The sequence below is a fragment of the Neopelma chrysocephalum genome, unplaced genomic scaffold, assembly GCF_003984885.1.
Source record: "Neopelma chrysocephalum unplaced genomic scaffold, ASM398488v2 Primary Assembly neopelma1_157, whole genome shotgun sequence".
Taxonomy (NCBI): Eukaryota; Metazoa; Chordata; class Aves; order Passeriformes; family Pipridae; genus Neopelma; species Neopelma chrysocephalum.
In genome coordinates this window covers 65,975-83,682 of record NW_020897819.1, presented here as the reverse complement: position 1 = coordinate 83,682, position 17,708 = coordinate 65,975, and the positions used below count along the sequence as shown (strand labels likewise).

The 17,708-nt window shown below is 62.8% G+C and overlaps 1 protein-coding gene across 5 annotated transcripts; it reads left to right on the top strand.

Moving 5' to 3' along the window:
- JUP (junction plakoglobin) lies at window positions 1-17,175 on the top strand. 5 transcript variants are annotated; one of them, XM_027701438.1, is made up of 15 exons: window positions 1-72; window positions 9,397-9,629; window positions 10,585-10,838; window positions 11,095-11,333; window positions 11,759-11,960; window positions 12,378-12,522; window positions 12,891-12,994; window positions 13,955-14,293; window positions 14,379-14,534; window positions 14,647-14,766; window positions 14,906-15,056; window positions 15,182-15,303; window positions 15,537-15,576; window positions 15,926-16,091; window positions 16,309-17,175. In XM_027701438.1, the coding sequence occupies exons 2-14, from the start codon at window positions 9,404-9,406 to the stop codon at window positions 16,069-16,071; spliced, it is 2,244 nt and encodes a 747-aa protein (XP_027557239.1). In that variant the 5' UTR covers window positions 1-72; window positions 9,397-9,403; the 3' UTR covers window positions 16,072-16,091; window positions 16,309-17,175. The 5 variants fall into 5 exon arrangements, with proteins under 5 accessions (XP_027557239.1, XP_027557242.1, XP_027557238.1 ...); XM_027701441.1 differs by having other exon boundaries at window positions 25-112; window positions 16,326-17,175; XM_027701437.1 differs by having other exon boundaries at window positions 25-112.
- The last annotated feature ends 533 nt before the right edge of the window (window positions 17,176-17,708 follow it).

Here is a 17,708-nt window from a genome sequence, read left to right as displayed (position 1 = left end):
GGGCCTGCGGCGGGGCGGGGCCGCGCGCGGGGCGCTGCTCGCCTTTTGTTCGGGCAGGAGCGGGGAGAGACGGTGAGAGACGGGAACACCGGGAACGGGGAGGGGAGAGACGGTGAGAGACCGGGACAGCGGGAACGGGGAGGGGGAGAAGACAGACGGGAACACCGGGCACGGGGGTGAACCACGGTGAGCGGGGATACCGGGCACGGGGGTACCGGGCGGGTACTGGAGTCGCCGGGCGTGGGAGAGGGACGGTGAGCGGCACCGGGGCACTGGGCGAGGAACGACAGTGAGCGGCGATCGGCCGGCGGGACCGGGCAGGGAGCGCTCCGGTGAGCGGGGCCAGGACCGGACAGCACCGGGCGCCCCGACTCGTCCCCGCCGCCGCCAGCCGGGGCAGGGCTCCCCGTGTCCTGCCCGTGATCGCGTCCGGTCCCGCGCAGGGTAGGGCGGGCGGGTCCCCGGGGCTCCTCCCGCGGGCGGCTGCGCCGCCCCGGCCCCTTCCCGGCGCTGCGGGAGCCTGTTTGGAAGTCGCGGCCCCGCGCCCCGGTGCGAGCCGGCTGCTCCGGGCCCATCCCCGGCCCCGCCCGGAGCCGCCGCTGGGCGGGCGAGGCCCTGGCACGATGCTCTTACGGGGCTCTTACGCAAACTGGGCTGCTCCGTGCCCCGGCTCACACCTGGGGACACCGCATGTTGCTCTCGAGGCCGCATCGGAGCCCCTCGACACCGCCGTGCCCACCCGCGGGGCCGGGGCTGCCCCTTGCCCACGACCGGGTACGTGGGGTTGCGGGGCTGAGGGGGATCCGGGTGACCTGGCATCACCCAGGCGGTCCCCCGCGGGTGAGGAGTGCTGGGCACAACGCGGCGGGAGGGTCCCAGCTGAGCCCCTGACAGCGGATATCCGCACCGGGAAACATGGGGGGAGCGAAACTTGGCTGTCTGTCTGATGTTTGGAGAGGAGGGAGCACTCTAATTGCGTTAGCTGAGTGATTAGCTTAATTAATCAGGTTTACAGCACAGATGAAAGGATAATGCTGAAATGTTGCTGGGAGTTGCCCGGAGAAGGCAAACGTGGGCTGTCATACGAACAACGCGGAGAGAGGAGCGTGAGCGCTCACCGAGGGCACGGCGGCTGTCGGGGACGGGCCCGGGGGATTCGTCGTGCCCGCAGGGGGTATGAAGGCATCAGCCTGCACCCGCTCTGGCCAGGCTGCAGGTCCTCTGCACTGTTGGGGTGCCTGAGTTGACCCCCGTGTGTGGCGTGATGCTCCCTGTCCCATTCTTCCTACCGGAAGGGTGGTGGGGGTTGGGGGCGCCCCGGGACCCAGCTGGGTCTGGCTCCCGCAGTTGCTGCACCTCCTGCTCCAGCCCACGTCGTGCTGGTTTTGGCGCTGGTGCCAGCCCCGACGCCCGCGGGCCTGGTGTCCGTCTGCCGTCGGCTGGCGGGGAGCCGGGGGCGCAGCGACTCCCGCCAGCTGCCGCGGGGACGGGGCTGGAGCGGTGCCGAGGGCTGGAGCGGTGCCGGGAGCGTTTGCTCCGGGCTCTTACTCAGCCTCATCCAGGGCAGGTGCGGTGCCCGCGGGGGCTACTCCAGGCCCCACTCTCGGAGTGTCCGGCCCAGCTGGAACCGGGGCTGGGAAGGTTTCAAGGTCCCTTTCTGTGTCCTTGTTGGTGTCGGAGCTGCTTGGAAGGGTGCAGGGCACCCAGTGGAACCGTCTTTGTGCATCTGAAGCTTGTGGTTGCTCATTGCTTTGGAGGATTTCCCTGAAGTGTCATGAAAAACCCATTTTGCTGCTAATTTGGCTTAAACAAGTTGGCCATCAGGATGGGGACTGGTGCCCGTGGCTGAGGGTTGTTCTCCCTCCCAGGCCTGGCCGCTGTGCGGGCGCTGGGGCAGACGTGGGTCCCCAGTGCTCAGGGCGCTGGGGGAAGGTGTGGCGGGGCCCTCCCTCAGACAATGGCGTTACAGTCTATTGTCTGGGCGATGTGCCGTGTCCTTGCCGGCTCCAGGAAGCGCGTTCATCCCCGGCGGGGCGAGCCGGGCTGCTGAGGGGGGTCTCCTGGGGCTGGGTGTGCGAGTGGTTTGTGCACCGTGCCCGGAGCCCCGACCTCCGCGGCAGCGCGGGCGGCTCATGGCCGGGCTGCAGCCGGGGACCTTGGGGAGTGTCCCCTCTGGTCCCGGTGCCGTATTTCAGTGTACCATTCGGCGCTACCCTAATCCCATTAACTCTCCCCTTTGTTTCCCCCACCTGAAGCCCTTACTCAGCCCTCGCAGCCGGGCAGGCACTGCGGTGCAGCTGCACAGCTCCTTCAGCTCAGCCTGTTCCTGGGAGGACGGTTTCCCTTCAAGGCTGTGGTTTGGTGTGGGAGCGCTTGATGGGATTTGGCTTTTTATCGCACTTCCAGATCTCCGGGATTTAAGACGGCGCTTCTGCCGGGCGCGCTGCCGCTCGCAGATGGCAGAGCCTGGGAGCAGAGCTGCCCTTGGCCCCGCTCCGCAGGCTGGGGGAGCGGAGCCTCTGCACAGAGAACTTGTAGAACTTTAATTGCAGCATCTGTACCGAGGCTTGTGCTGGTCTTGAAGGTTTAAATTAGACTGGCTTCTAATTAGAAGAAGTTGCAAAGAAATGTAATGTCTATTAAAGAAGTACAAGCCTACCTTGGACTTCAGCCGGTGTTTCCCCACCTAGACAGGGTGTGTGGGCACCAGCAGCACCCAGAGCTGGGTGTGGGTGGTGGCTCTCAGTACCGTGGTGTGTCCAGGGTGGGTCTGTGCAAATGAAAGCAGCTCAGGAGGACACCAGGGCTGGATTGGTCCCTTGAATCATGCTCTCTGTTTTGGGAGGGATGGTTTTACCCACCCTTTCCCCATGGACACTCTTTGGTGAAGTAGTGGAGAACAGTGGAGGTGGGAAGGTACAGGTGCTCCCTCTTTAAAAAAGGCCTAAACACCGCGTCTGTGCTTAAATAGGGCTGACAGGTCCCTCCATGTGCAGAGCTCCTCACCCCCTCCCCACCTCTGGCGTGGGAATGCCGCCCGGCTCGTTGATGGCTGTAGGGGGAGGTGAAGATGTTTCTATTTAGGCAGAGGTTTCAAATACCCTTCTAAATACGGCAGCCCCGATGAGTTCTGCTGCGGCTGCTGACAGGCCCGGAGGCATCTTGACACGCCTCGGCCGCTCGGCTGCGGAATCGCTTTGGAAACAGGGCAGGAGCCTCGTGCCGCGGCTGCCGGGGCTCGTCGGGCAGCCCGCGACATCTGCGCCGTCTGATCCCAGCGAGTCCTCGGGCTCCTTCCCAGACCCGGAGCTGGCAGCGGGGTGGAGGCGGAATGCTCGGTGTTTTCCCAATATCCCACGCCTGGCTGATCAGACCTGGGAGGGGGTGACGGCGGCAGTGCCCTCCCGGGGGGGCTGCCCGGTGCTGGCGGGGTCACGGACCCCGTGGGGTGGATGCGCTGGGGTCCCGCATGGATTTGGGGGTGGGTGGCTGGATGAGGTGCGTGTGTCTGCAGAGGGGGAGAGACCCTGGGCTGCTGGCAGGAACCTGCCGTAATCGCGGTGACGCGCGGGCAGAGCCCTGGTGACAAATCATTAACTTGCTCCGACAGGCCGGGTGCTGACGGCTGTTGGTGATAATTTCATGTGAAGCGTCTGAACTTTGCAGCTGTAATGCAACTGGATGGAGAAATTAAGCCGGGGCTCAGCACCTCCACCTCCCTCCCCGCTGCAGTGGCTCCTCCGGCAGGGCCAGGTGGCAAATCCCACGTTCTGGACACTGGCTGGAGCTGGGAACAGCCTCCGAGCCCCAGAGCCTGCAATTATTGTGTTCTTAAAGAACAACTAGTTCTTTGTGCTCCTCGAAACAAAAAAATGATTTTTTTTATCCAGATGGAGTTATTGTGATTAATTGCGCCATGCCAGTTCTCCTTTCCATGGGCAAGTGGCAAATTCCCATCTTTTCCAGCCGTGATTCTAGTGAGATCAGCAAACTTTATCTGAGGAGGGGATGTGCCCGTGTGGGTCCTTCTAATCCTCTGCGGTGCCTCTGCGGATGGTGGTGTCTGTGCCAGCAAATAGGGATGTGAGAGAGGAGATGCACTGCCAGAGACCCTGCCGCGGGTCTTTGATCCCTGGAAAAACCTTCCTGCCGTGGGCCTTGCCCCGTGCACAGGAGCATCGTGCCTGGCGCTGTGCGTGTGCTCACAGCGGGAGAGCACTTGACGGATAATACCGTGTCGTTTTGTGATGTGAAGTGCCAAAACATCACAGCCTGGGCCTGGCGTGTGCTGGAGCTGTCAGGAGCTGTTAATTCAGGTGCAGGCGAGGCATTTCAGGACGTGCTCTGGGTTGATGGAGAGCATCAGCTGAGCGCAGCGGGTCGTGGTGGAGCTGCCATGTGCTGGGGCTGCTCTGCTGCCAGAGCCTCAGAGCCTGGCCTTGTGCTCAGGGGGGATGCAGCACTCCCGTAACAGGAGAGGGGGCTTTGCGTGGGGTATTTGGCAGCTCAAACTTAACCTCATCAGGAGCAGCTGAAAAACAAAAAAGGGTTTAGAACCCCCTCCAGTGAGGGAGCTCAGGTTTGAAGCTCCTGCAGCCTGCTGCCCTTCCTGAGTGCCCTGAAGTTGTTGGAGCTGGTGGGGCAGCCAGGAGCCGCTCCAGACCTGGGAGCATCTGTGAACAAAGGCCATGGGCTCCTTTGTGTGCAGGGCCAGGCCAGTGCTGTTTCGCCTGCTCTAACGAGAGGCCGATCCCCCGCTGCCATCTCCTCCTCATTAAACTTCAAGCTGCTCTCCTTCCCCTTTGAATTCTTCCACTCATCTTCCCTATAAAGCCCCATTGAAAGGGCTCCTGGTGCCGGGATCTGACTCGAACGCTTCCCATTGATGCTGGTGAGGTCTTGACAAGCCCCTTTCTCTGCCTGCTCCTGCTGCGTGTTCCTGAGGATCCTCTTCAAAACTGCTGAAGCTTTTGTACAGTGTCTGCGGGGGCTTCGTTAGTGGCTGCCCCGGCTTCATCAGCCCTTGGTGTCACTGCTGGGCAGCTCTGGGCAGGGGGTGCGTGTGGTGGGGGACCTCGGGGTACAGTTCTCTGGGTGCACTGGGCCCTGGGTGCCCTTGTCTGTGGGAAGACTCTGTGCTGTGGCTGCTGAGGCCGGGGCTGTCTGAGCGGGCGGCCACTAATCCCCGGCTGCTCCAGGAAGGGGGGGACCGGAGATCGCTTGTGTGTAGCGTAAGTGCTTCTAAAATAGAGTCTTTTCTTGTGCTGCATTTATTGAATTGCTTTAACTGCCTCTTCCCCTTCCTTAAAAGCCTCAGCGACTGTAATTGCAGCTGCTTGCACGTTCCCACCATGGAGCTCAGCCCCTCACATGCTGCGGCTGTGAGACGGGGCCCCCAGTGCTGCTGCCCTTGGCTTCTGGGGGGTGTGTGCAAGGACAGGGCTCTGGGAGGGGCTCTGGTAGCCCCTATGGCACCCACACTGCTCTGTGCCAGGAGCTGCTGGAGCTGCACATGATGAGCTTGGGCTGCCCCTCACAGCCACTGACCCCAGGACCTGGTGCCTGCTCCTGCGCAGCCCCTGTCTGGGGCTTGGGCTGTGGGGGTGCTCTGTGGCCCCCAGCTTCTCACTCTGGGGTGACTCCACACTGGGGGTCACAGCTGCTCTCCCCAGGAACCTCCACTCCCCAAGAAGCCCCTGGGGTGTAGATATTTTTGCGTGAAGCACCACTCAAGGCTTCCCTGCTGCTGTTCTGGGCAGCTCAGCTCTACGTCTGCTGGCTGTGTCCTGCCTTGCGAGGCCGAAGGCTTCTCTAGCAGCCGGAGGGAAGGGTTGATCAGGCCTGGGGCTGCATGTTTGCCAGAGACTTCCTCTGCAGACAGTGTCCCGGGGGGCCGGTGCTGCCTGGACGCTGATCAAATGGCTCCGGGGGCGGATGAGCCACTGGCCAGTGCCTGAGAGCTGCGGGAGCTTCCTCTGCCTTCCCCAGAGTTCCTGGCTGCAGGAAGTGGTGGGAGGGGGATTAACCTTCTCCTGGCTGTGACTTGTGTGGGTGACTGAAGCCTCTGACTGCCCCACATCCCATGGCTGAAGCCCCCCCTGTGTCTCAGCCCCTTCCCCATCGTGGTGCTGGGGGCAGGCTGGAAGTTCTCCCCAAGCATTCTGTCCCCTCTGAGGGCTCCTCCCCACCTGCCTCACTGTTTACCAGGGGATTTCTCACTGTTCCTAGGAGCAAGTCCTGTTTCCCTGGGGTCCTGGCTTTGTGCAGGGAAGGGCTCAGGTGGGGCTTGTTGGCACCGCTCTACCCTCGCTCTTCTACCCTTCCCGCTCTGGGTAATGCCAGCCTGGTAGGGGGATATAAGGACTGGGCTCAGCAGCAATTGTCCTGCCCACAGGCCTGATGTAGGGGGCTGAAGGCCACCCAGACTATCCCCTTACTCATGGCTGACCCTTCCAGGGTGGGTATTTTCACATGTTCCCCAAATTCTCCCTCCTGCATGAGCTGCTGCCCTCCCTTTCAGTGCTGATGGAGTTCCTGCCCCCCTGCAGCCCTGCCCTGAAAGCATCGCCAGGGAATGGCTCCTGCTGAAGGTGAACCCGGTGTAACCAGCATCCCAGCACCCCTCTCTCATCCCACCAAGGAGGAGGGAGGACACCTGAGGACAGAGCTGGAGGACAGGGAGAAGCTCGTGTCAGCGTCTGCCCCTCACTGAGCGATGAGCAGGAGACGCTTGACACAGGGTTCAGAAAATGTCACTGCTCGCTGCAGGAGCGTCTGGCATTTGCTCCACTGGCCCTGTCACCTCGGGTGCCACTGGCCTCGCTGGCCCCTGTGGTGATGAGCAAACCCTGCTGGGGGGATGCTCAGGGGAAGGACAGATGCTGTGTTTAGCAGGGTGCCTGTGGTCCCTTCTGGGTGGCTCCTGGACCCAGTCTCCTGCTTGGAGCTTGTCTGGGGCCTGTTGCCTGAGCTTGTGTCTGGGTTTGAGAAGCTGTGCTGGCTTTTGATGTCCCTGGGTGCCTCGGTGCAGACGGAGGGGGTGGCTCATGCATAATGCAGGGCTCTGCACGGTGTCTGAGCCCAGCTCCTGGAGGTTTAGAAAATTAAGTACCTGTCAGGTGCCTATAAATTGTAGAGCAGATGTTACCCCTCAACGATGGTGAAGCAGCACCAGCCCCTGCCTGCTCTGGCTCACTGCTGCCCAGGGTCCCTGCCCTGGCTGCAGTGGGTGTTTGGGGTCCCTACACCCCATTTGGTGGAGGGAGATTTTTCTCCCTCAGCCTTGCTCTCCCTGTGCCCCTCTTGTACAGGGCAGCTTTCCAGTGTCATCCTGGGGGTTCTGGGGCCCTGCATGCCAGCTGGGATGGGTGATGGCTCACCCAGCTCCTGCACCATGGGGTTGTGCCCTGCGGGTGCCACAGAACGCTCTCCTGCCCACCACAGTTCCTCAGATGTGATTATTGCTTCTCTCGGGCTCCCTGACACAATGTGGAGGATCTGCCACCGTGGCCGGGATGACCCAGCTGGAGGACTTGCCCTTCCAAATACCTGTGCAGCAGCTCACAAGTGCGGGTGTGGGGCACCGCGGCACTCCCAGCGCGGCGCTGGAGTTCTCCCAGCCGATCCCTGCTCCGGCGCAGGGTGGGGAGCGGAGCTGGCTCTCCCCTTGCCCCTGGCGCCGTGTGTCACACACCGTCCTGCCCCACTGATCGGACCGCCCAGCTCCCACCCGCCGTGGGAAGGCTCTGCCCCCGCCGCCCTCCATTAGCGGGTCCCTCCGCTGCCTGACCACCGTGCACGATGCACGGCCCATTACAGCCGCTCCGAGCCTGCCAGTGCTGCTCGACAGCACAAAAAACATTGGATTGGCAGGAGGAGCAGCGCCCTGCCGCGGCTCCGGGAAGGCGGCTGGGGCTGGGGATGGACGCGGGGGGATGCGGGATGCTCCCGGCCGGGGGGACAAGCGTGGCGGGGCTTCTGTTTCCCATCTGTCCGCTGCTCCCGGGAATGAGGGCTGGGGGTTTCTCCCTGCGAGCGCCGGCCCGTGCGGCTGGCGAGGGCTCGGCCGCTCCTTGGGAACAGCCGGCAGCGCTGGGACGAGCCGCGCCAAGCCCGTGCGCGCCGGGCCCCGCCGGGACGCCCCACGGAGCCGCGTCCTCGGCCACCACCCGACGCCCTGAGTCAGCCGCCGGCGCGGCGGGGGGCTCGGCCCCGTCCCCTCGCTCCCCAGGAGGGTGCTGGGGCCCGAGGCTGCCGCCCCAGCCCGGCTGATCGCTGCGACCCTCGCGCTGTGCCGGCGGCTGGAGCGGAGCCAGGGCCGCGCGGCTGCCCCGGTCCAGCCCGGCGCAGGAATCGGGGCCGGTGCAGGTGGTAATTAGGTTGTTTGGAAGTGGGTGCTGCTGCGCCCAGGTATGCCGGGCGGCAGCTGCTCCCTCCGCCGCTTATCGCCTCTGAAACTCTGACTCATCCCACTCCTGCGTGGCCGGGAAGGGGCAGGAATCCCGGCGGATGCCTGGGTGATGGGTCAGCGGGCGGCAGGGCTGGGCGGGCGCTGTCTCCATCCCTCCCTCCCTGCCTGCTTCCATCCCTCCGTCCTTGCCTGCCTCCATCCCTCCTGGCCGTGCCGGGGGCCTGGATGCGGGGCTGGTGACTCACAGCCCTTGCAGCCTCCGCCTGCACCCTGCTGAGCTCAGGCATTAATCCCTGAGCCATCCTCCCTCCCCCTGCGTCCCCAAATTAAAGGCAAGGAAAGCCCAGCCCTGCTCCCAGCAACCTTGGCTGGTTTGTCCTGAGTGTTGGGATGTGCCGGGTTGCCCTGTCCCGGCACCGCGTGGGGAGTGCCCAGCCCCGGACCATGCCGTGGGCGCCCACAGGAGAGCCGAGCTGGTGGCTTTGCCTGCTTATTTTTAGGTGCTTTGGGAACATCCCAGAGAGCTTCTAAAAAGGTTCATTTTATTCTTGGAGCTCTAGCCATGTGGAGCTTGGAGCTCCTGGCATGTCCCCAGCTCTTTGCAGGTCCTGTCTCTGGAAAGGGTCTTTAAAAAGCTCATGGGCAGCTGGGGGACCCTGGAGTGGGGGATCTGACTGAGGGGCCCCCCTGCGCCAGGCAGAGCCTGCCCAAACCTTGGCTGTGGTGGTGGTGAGACACGGCCTTGTGAGACGCAGCCGTGGTTCATGTCTGAACACGAGCAGCAAAGTGCTGAGCTGTGGGTTCGTCATCCCAGTGCCGCCTTTCATCTCCCATGGGGGAGGAGGGCAGATAGGGATCGGCTCCATCTCCTCGTGGGCTGTGCAGGGGCCAGCTGCTGCGTTGTTCGGGGCAGGAGAGGGGCAGGAGGGTGCTGTGGTGACCTGGGCTCTCCCAGAGGTGTAACTTCTCCCCTTCCTGCCCTGCAGAGCAGCCATGGAGGTGATGAACATGATGGAGCAGCCAATCAAGGTGACGGAGTGGCAACAGACCTACACCTACGACTCCGGAATCCACTCCGGCATCAACACCCAGGTGCCCTCCGTCAGCAGCAAGTGCCTGGGGGACGATGACGAGGTGTATGGGAAGCAGTACACCATCAAGAAGACAACCACCACAAGTTACTGCCAGGGAGGGAGCCAGGGCCAGAGCCAAGCGCAAGGTAAGGGGCTGGGGGGCCAAGCACATCTGCGGGCTCAGCTGCTCAGCTCCTGCTTTCCTCCCCCGTAGCCGTGCTGCTTCTGGGCACTCCTCCATGCCGCCTTCCACACCCCAGGAGTTGTTGCTGCCTAAAATATGCTCCCTCCCATCCTCCTCCCCAGCGCCAAGAGGCTCTCATGTGGGGGCGGCGCGGCCGGCCCGCACTGGTGCTGAGCTGCACACACACATCCGAGAGCGCCGGCAGGTTGGCTTGAGATGGGAACAGCTGATCCCAGCCCACGGATCTGCCACTTGCTCTGCTGCCTGTCTGCCTGCTGGGAAACCTGTCCCAGCGTGGCTGCCAGAGCTGCCAGCATGTGCCGTAACACCACGGCACTGGCCCGGCTTCCCCCACTGAGGCGAGAGCGACCCGGAGCTGCAGCCCCACAGTGAAGGAGATGCTTCCCCCAGCTTTATCCCCTCAAAGTGGGATGGTTTGCTCCGCTCACCTCTGTGGTTTCCTGTCAGCATTAGGCCCTGAAAGGTTTATTTTCCAGCTCCCCAAGGAGTCAGAGCCCCCCTGAGCCCCACGCAGTCCATGTGCCATAGAGGTGGGGACCGCGGGTGGTGCTGCAGCATCTCGCTTATCTCAGCATCCTTGACAGGGAAGGCCTCGGTGTCCTTTTTCCCAGTGCCAGCTGGTCCCAAGTTGCAAATATCCTTAATTTTTTAATTAATGGGCCTTGTGTGACAACTGCTTCATCATGCTGCCTAATTGAGTGTTGTCTTATCTCTGTGCTGCTGTATCTGTGTATGCTTTGAAGCTCCGGCTCCATGCAGAGCGTGCCGGGACTGCTGACGTGGCCCGTGTCGCTGCACTAAGCTCTTGCTCATCTAGTTGGGATTGGGAAGCAGGGCTAGGAGTGCTCCTTGGAGAGAGACTGAGTCTTATGCTGCCTCCCTGTCCACCCCTGCAGCGGACATGGAGGCTCAGCTGGCCATGACCCGTGCCCAGCGTGTCCGGGCTGCCATGTACCCCGAGACGGTGGAGGACCGCTCGCTCCTCATCACCACCCAGCTGGAGGGGCAGCAGACCAACGTGCAGCGCCTGGCAGAGCCCTCCCAGATGCTGAAGTCGGCCATCGTGCACCTCATCAACTACCAGGACGATGCCGAGCTGGCCACACGCGCCATCCCAGAGCTCACCAAGCTGCTCAACGACGAGGACCCGGTAAGGAACTGGGGTTTGCTGCATGTGTCTGTCTCTGTGCGTTCAACTGCTGCGCTGGCAGGTTGCACTTCCCTGACACAGCTGGGCTCTCATCCCCCCGGGGCTCCGAGGCCGTGTCTGGCTCCTTCCTCTTGGCAGAACTCTGGTTGCCTCCGTCCTGTACCAGGACTGAGCCCACCTTTGCTCACCCCTATCCCCTCACAGCCTGGCCTTGCTGTGGGACCTCCCATCTCACGGCCGACTCCTCTCGCCCCAGGTGGTTGTCAGCAAGGCAGCCATGATTGTGAACCAGCTGTCCAAGAAGGAGGCGTCTCGCCGCGCGCTGATGCAGTCGCCGCAGATCGTGGCGGCCGTGGTGCGAACCATGCAGAGCACCAGCGACCTGGACACGGCCCGCTGCACCACCAGCATCCTGCACAACCTCTCGCACCACCGTGAGGGCCTGCTCTCCATCTTCAAGTCTGGTGGCATCCCAGCCCTCGTCAGGATGCTGAGGTACGTGGTGAGGGCGGGGGCTCCGGGGGGGGATGGCAGAGCCGGGTGGTCCCTCCCGGGCTGGGGGCAGGGGAGGGCTCATGCTGCCCCTCAGTGTGGATCTTCCTGCTCACCTAAACAAGGGAGTGGGAGAATGGGAGCCTGTGAAAGTCCCTGGGCTTTGCCTCATTTGGAGCCTGCAGGGGGGCAGGAGGAGGGGAGTGGTCCCCTACACTGCCCTGGCCATGGAGATGGGGCTCAGGCTCTGCTCTGCCCTGAGGAGGAGGTGTCCCTTCCCTGGGACCACGCAGCATGGTGGGCTTTCACTGGGTCCTGCTGAAGGGTGCTGGTGGGAGCTGGGCTTGGGGCAGCCCTGTGGGCTCCCCTTCATCCCAGTGAGCCCAGTGGAGCTCCCGCACTGACGTGGTCCTGCCACCTGCCCACAGCTCACCTGTGGAGTCGGTCCTTTTCTACGCCATCACCACCCTGCACAACCTGCTGCTGTACCAGGAGGGGGCCAAGATGGCCGTGCGCTTGGCCGATGGGCTGCAGAAGATGGTTCCCCTGCTGAACAAGAACAACCCCAAGTTCCTGGCCATCACCACCGACTGCCTCCAGCTTCTGGCCTACGGAAACCAGGAGAGCAAGGTGGGACGGGGACCCAGCCTGCCTGTGGTGTGGGGTCCTGCCGGAGGGAGGGTGGGGGGGGCTGTTGCCCAACCTTGCACCTTGGAGATGGAAGCCTGGGAGGGAGTGGTGGAGACCCCACCATGTGGTGTGCCCCTGGCGAGGTGACCAGAGCACTCCTGCATGCCAAGGGGTGCCTGGTTTGTGTCCTGGCACAAGCTGGGGAATCCTGAGGGGGAGTCCCAGGAGCCCAAAGCTGCGGCATGCCCCAAGCCTCCATTCTTGATGCCTCATCCCTGGAAGTGTTCAAGGCCAGGTTGGACAAGGCTTGGAACAACTTTGTTTAGTGAAAGGTGTCCCTGCCCATGGCAGAGGCTGGAACTGGATGGTCTTTAATGTCCCTTCCAACCCAAACCACGCTGTGATTCTGTCTTGCAGCTGATTATTTTGGCCAATGGAGGACCCCAGGCCCTGGTGCAGATCATGCGCAGCTACAACTACGAGAAGCTGCTCTGGACCACAAGCCGGGTGCTCAAGGTGCTGTCGGTGTGTCCCAGCAACAAACCTGCCATTGTCGAGGCTGGTAAGAGGGGCTGGGGGCTGTGGCAGAGCTACCAGAGGAGGAGGATGGTGGTGTCAGGGTGATGCTGCTGTGGGTGTGTGGGATGGGCAGTGTTTGGCACAGCCAGGTGAAGCCACCTGTGCTGGCCTGGATTCCTGCTCTGAGGGCTGCTGAGGTGTGTTCCTGGCACTGTGTGTGGGCAGAATCCATTCCAGCTGTCCAGGAGCTCTTTCCACACCCTATTTGGCCTTTGCTGAGCCGTGAGGCTGCCCTCTGTGTGGGAGCATTGGCTGGTGGCATCCAGCCCATGCAGATCTGCTGCCTCTCACTCCCCCTCCTCGTTGGGACAGCTGAGGGTACTCACAGGTGGGCTGTCCCCTTCCCTGCAGGTGGCATGCAGGCATTGGGCAAGCACCTGACCAGCTCCAGCCCCAGGCTGGTCCAGAACTGCCTCTGGACCCTGCGGAACCTCTCTGACGTGGCAACCAAGCAGGTGAGTCTGCGGGACCCCGGGTGGTGTTTTGGGGCAGCGTTTTGGAGGCGTGTCCGTGCTGGGTGCCGGGCTGCTCATGCCAGGCTGGATCCAAAGCCACATGAGCTGCAGCAGTGTCTGTGCCTGGCAGGGTGAGGGGATGCCCTGCTGAGCCCAAGTTGCCCTGCAGCGTCACAGGGGCTGATCACTGCCCATGGCCCTGCCCGTGCCAGCCGGCTGCCCGCGCTCCTGTGAGTCCCCGGCGTGGGGCCGAGGCCACCGCGGTCACTCGGTGGGTGTTGCTGGGGTTTGCTCTGGCCCTGCAGCCCTGGCAGCCTGCCCTGGGCTGGCCGCCTGCCCGGCTCCCGCGGGAGCTGCCAGTGGAGCCGCTGCCGAGGTGGTTGTGCCCCGCAGCTGGTTCAGGGGTGACCCCAGCCCTGCTCTGGGACTGCTCTCCCAGCCCTTTGCTGCCTCCTGATGCGTTTCCCCATCTGCTGGGGCCACTTCACGCGGATTAGAGTCTGATGCAGCCTGGAAACTATTTTGGCTGTCATGGAACATCCCTGGCTCTGCTGATTGAGGGGGGAATGTGGTCGTGGCGCTTTTAACTCCTTCCTGCCCTGCCACTGGCTGTGGGCCAGCACAGCCGGGACTGGGGTCGCTCCGGTACCGCTCAGGGAGCACTGACAAAGGCATCGGAAGCGCGATCCCAGCTCAGGGAAACTGCTGGAGACATTAAACTCTGAGCGAAGCCGCACATGTCGGAGCGGCTGTGGCTCATGCTGTGCCAGCACTGCAGAGGAGCAGCTCCAGCTGTGGGGGAACAGGAAAGGAGCTGTGTGGGAGTCAGGAACGCTGCAGCCCCTCCATTGCTGCCTGCTGGGGGCACGCGGGGCCGGATGTGGGGCTGCAGCCCCGCTGCTGGCTGACCCCAGATCTGGCTGTGGGTGCTGCTCTCACCTCCCATTCCCACTCCCGCAGGAGGGCCTGGACGGCGTCCTCAAGATCCTGGTGAACCAGCTGAGCTCCGACGACGTGAACGTGCTGACCTGTGCCACTGGCACCCTCTCCAACCTGACCTGCAACAACAGCAAGAACAAGACGCTGGTGACGCAGTCGAACGGGGTGGAGGCCCTGATCCACACCATCCTGCGGGCGGGCGACAAGGAGGACATCACCGAGCCGGCCGTCTGCGCCCTGCGGCACCTCACCAGCCGGCACCCCGAGGCCGAGATGGCACAGAACTCTGTGCGGCTCAACTACGGCATCCCCGCCATCGTCAAGCTCCTCAACCAGCCCAACCAGTGGCCACTGGTCAAGGTAAGGGGCCAGAGGGGTGTTGAGGGCTGGCGGAAGCCAGTTCCACAGTCAAGACGAATCTCTCCTTCCCCCTCCTCTCTTCCAGGCTACCATAGGCCTGATCCGCAACCTGGCCCTGTGCCCGGCCAACCACGCCCCGCTGCAGGAGGCCGCCGTCATCCCCCGCCTGGTCCAGCTGCTGGTCAAGGCTCACCAGGACGCCCAGCGACACGTAGCCGCCGGCACACAGCAGCCCTACACAGTGAGTGCCCACCCCGCTGCCCTGCACAGCCTGGCACCCCAAAACCCAGCCTGTCCCTGGGGGTACATGCCCCGGCGTGGGGGGCCCTGGCTGAGCGCTTGTCCCCCGACAGGACGGAGTGAAGATGGAAGAGATCGTGGAGGGGTGCACAGGGGCCCTGCACATCCTGGCCCGGGACCCCATGAACCGCATGGAGATCTTCCGCCTCAACACCATCCCTCTCTTCGTGCAGGTCAGGGCTGGGGGCACATGGGGGCTGTGCTGGGCCACCCCCCTCCCGGCGGGCACAGGGAGCCGCAGCCCTGGGCCAGTGGCTCTGTGCGTCAGGCTCCTCACCAGCTGCTTCACGTGGTGCTGATCTCTCCCCACAGCTCCTGTACTCGCCCGTGGAGAACATCCAGCGCGTGGCAGCGGGCGTGCTGTGTGAGCTGGCCCAGGACAAGGAGGCGGCGGATGCCATCGATGCCGAGGGGGCCTCGGCTCCCCTGATGGAGCTGCTGCACTCCCGGAATGAGGGGACGGGTGAGTGCCACCGTGCCGGGGGCTGTGTGTGGGGCTCTTTGCCTCCTGGCACTGTCCCAGCTGGGGCCCTTGGAGCTCCAGTGCTATGTGGCACCAGGAGCTGAGGCTGCTGCCCGTCCCTGCAGCCACCTACGCAGCCGCTGTGCTCTTCCGCATCTCGGAGGACAAGAACCCCGACTACAGGAAGCGCGTCTCCGTGGAGCTCACCAACTCCCTCTTCAAGCACGACCCGGCAGCCTGGGAGGCGGTGAGCATCCCTTTTCCCTGGGAAAAAGAGCCTCTGGGAATGGTCCTGTCCTGCTTCCAAAAGCTCCTTCCAGCACCTCTGACCAGAGCTCGGACGGGAGCGATGGGCAAATGTGGGGAGGCAGGGGGTGGACGGGCTGTGGCCTCAGCTCCTGGGTCACAGCCTGGGACAGGTCTGGGCACCATGTGACCCCTGAGCACAAATCCCTTCAATTGTGCCACCTTCTTCTGCAGGCTCAGAGCATGATCCCCATCAACGAGCCCTACTCAGATGGTGAGTACAGTGCCAGCTCTCCCTGGGGTCTCCATGGGCCGTGCTCTGGGTGGGCAGTTGTCTCATCTCATCAAACCAGGCTGGTTTTAAAACCTTTCTCTGGTGGGTGCCAGTCAAGTGCCAGCGCAGCCTGCTGGGGAAGCTCGGTGGGATGCTCAGCTCCTGGGGAACACAAACAGCTGCTGCCCTGGGTGCCTGGGCTGCCCCCCAGGCTGGGGGCTGGGCTGGCGGGTGGCCGTCATGTCCTTTGCAGCACCATGTGCCACACGCTGCCCCGGGTGAGGGTGGCTGAGGTCTGGAGATGTCTCTGGCTGGCGGGAGCTGAGGTTGCCACGTCCCTTCCCTGCAGAGCTGGACCCTGGCTACCGCCCCATGTACTCGGGTGACATCCCCCTGGACCCCATCGACATGCACATGGACATGGACGGGGACTACCCCATGGACGCCTACAGCGACGGCGTCCGGGCGCCCTTCGCTGACCACATGCTCGCCTAACCCACCCAGCCCCGCACCAGGTACCCACGGGGTGGGGCTCAGCCCTGGGGCAGCGTGGGTGGCTGGGGGAGGCAGGGCTGGCTGGTGGCACCTGGCGTGCCCGAGGTCCCTGGTACCACCACAGGGTCCCTGTTGCTGCTGTGGGTCGATGTCCCCATCACCCGTGGGCTCGGGAGCTCTGGTCTCATCCCAAATCCCCCCTCCCCGGTGGGTGACGGGAGCTCCCTGCCGCCGCAGGTGTTCTCTCCATGCAGAAGAGGGTGGCCCCAGAGCTGAGCATTCGCGAGAAGGACTTGGGAGACAGAAGTGCCTGAGAAGACAAAACTTTTCCATTCCCACAAAGAGGTTTTGTTTTTCGATTTGTTTTCTTCGCTGTGGGTCTGTGGAGAAGGTCCTTCCTCCTGGGACTGCTTCGAGCACCTACTGCCGCATCCAGCATCCAAGATACTGTTTCTGAAGCTTTAAAACACAAACCCTGCACCGTTAGCGACCTTTCATTGGCAAAATAGTCTTTTCTATGAATATATATTTCTTTTTTATTTTTAATATGGTGCCAACGGCTTTTGCCGTCTTTAAGTTTGTGCTTTCTAACTTCCCCCCGATTTGTTCTGCGTGTTAGTGTTCTAGGAGAGGAATCTAACACGGGAAAACCCTTTGCTTCCTGTGAACTCCAGCTGAATGAGGCCAATCCAGAGTTTGCCGAAAGCAAAGGGTCCGTGTCCCAGTACCTTCGGTTTGGCCGTCGGGGTGTCTGAGGTTTAATTCTTTCCCATCAGCCGTTGGGAGCTGACTTTGTGTCCCTGCCTGTCCTGCCAGTCCCCATAGAGGAGTGACTCCAGCATTAGGAACCGTGTCCTTGTACCGATCTCTGTTGCACATTTTAACCCATTTCCCTTCTCTTTGGTGAGTGGTGTGTTTCCGTCCCCTCCTCCCTTATCTAACGCATTTTTTAAAGAGGCTCTAGATCTGATGGTGGTTTAACACTCCGGCTGGAAAGGGATGGACAGTTACTGGAGTGTGGGTCAGGAATGGAAAGTTTTATTATTTCTGTAAGTTGTTTTTGTATAGACCAAAGCAAAGAATAAAATAACCCCTGCAGCCCTGTGCTGCCCTGAGCCTGTTCTTCTGTTGGCTGGGGACGGTCGGTGCGACCCTCGGGGCAGCGGGGGGAAGGCGGCCATTGCCCTCCATGGGCCTGCGGGGGGTCCCTCCGTGGGGCAGGGTGACCTTGGTGAGCTCGTTCCCACGCTCAGCACCCGCTTTGCCTGGCCCAGGGCCCGGCTGCCGCAGAGCTCGGCAGGACACGGAGCCTCACGTGCCGTGCTCAGCACAGGAGAGAGCTGGGGACGAGGCAGCAGGAGCCAGTATGGGAAGCGGGAAACATCCTGCCTGAGCTCAGCGCTGTGACTGCAGCCAACCCCGCTGCTCAGGGATATGGATCTGCTTCCTGCCACGGCCCGTGCCAGGACCAGCGAGGAGCAAAACAACAGCTGCTTTCCGGGCAGCCCCCACAGAGCCCAGTGCACTTCCCAAGGGCAGCGGGGCCGGGACGACTCGTGGGATGAGGCTGGGGGGCCAGGCAGCCCTCAGCCTGCTGCGTGCACTGCTGGAGCAGGACACGGTCAGTGACAGGCCAT

Excerpts from the sequence above, each read along its gene's own strand:
- JUP (XM_027701438.1), top strand. The coding sequence starts at position 9,404 with ATGGAGGTGATGAACATGATGGAGCAGCCAATCAAGGTGACGGAGTGG. Across the intron at positions 10,839-11,094 it reads TGCTCAACGACGAGGACCCG|GTGGTTGTCAGCAAGGCAGC; the intron begins GTAAGGAACTGG and ends CTCTCGCCCCAG. Across the intron at positions 11,334-11,758 it reads GCCCTCGTCAGGATGCTGAG|CTCACCTGTGGAGTCGGTCC; the intron begins GTACGTGGTGAG and ends ACCTGCCCACAG.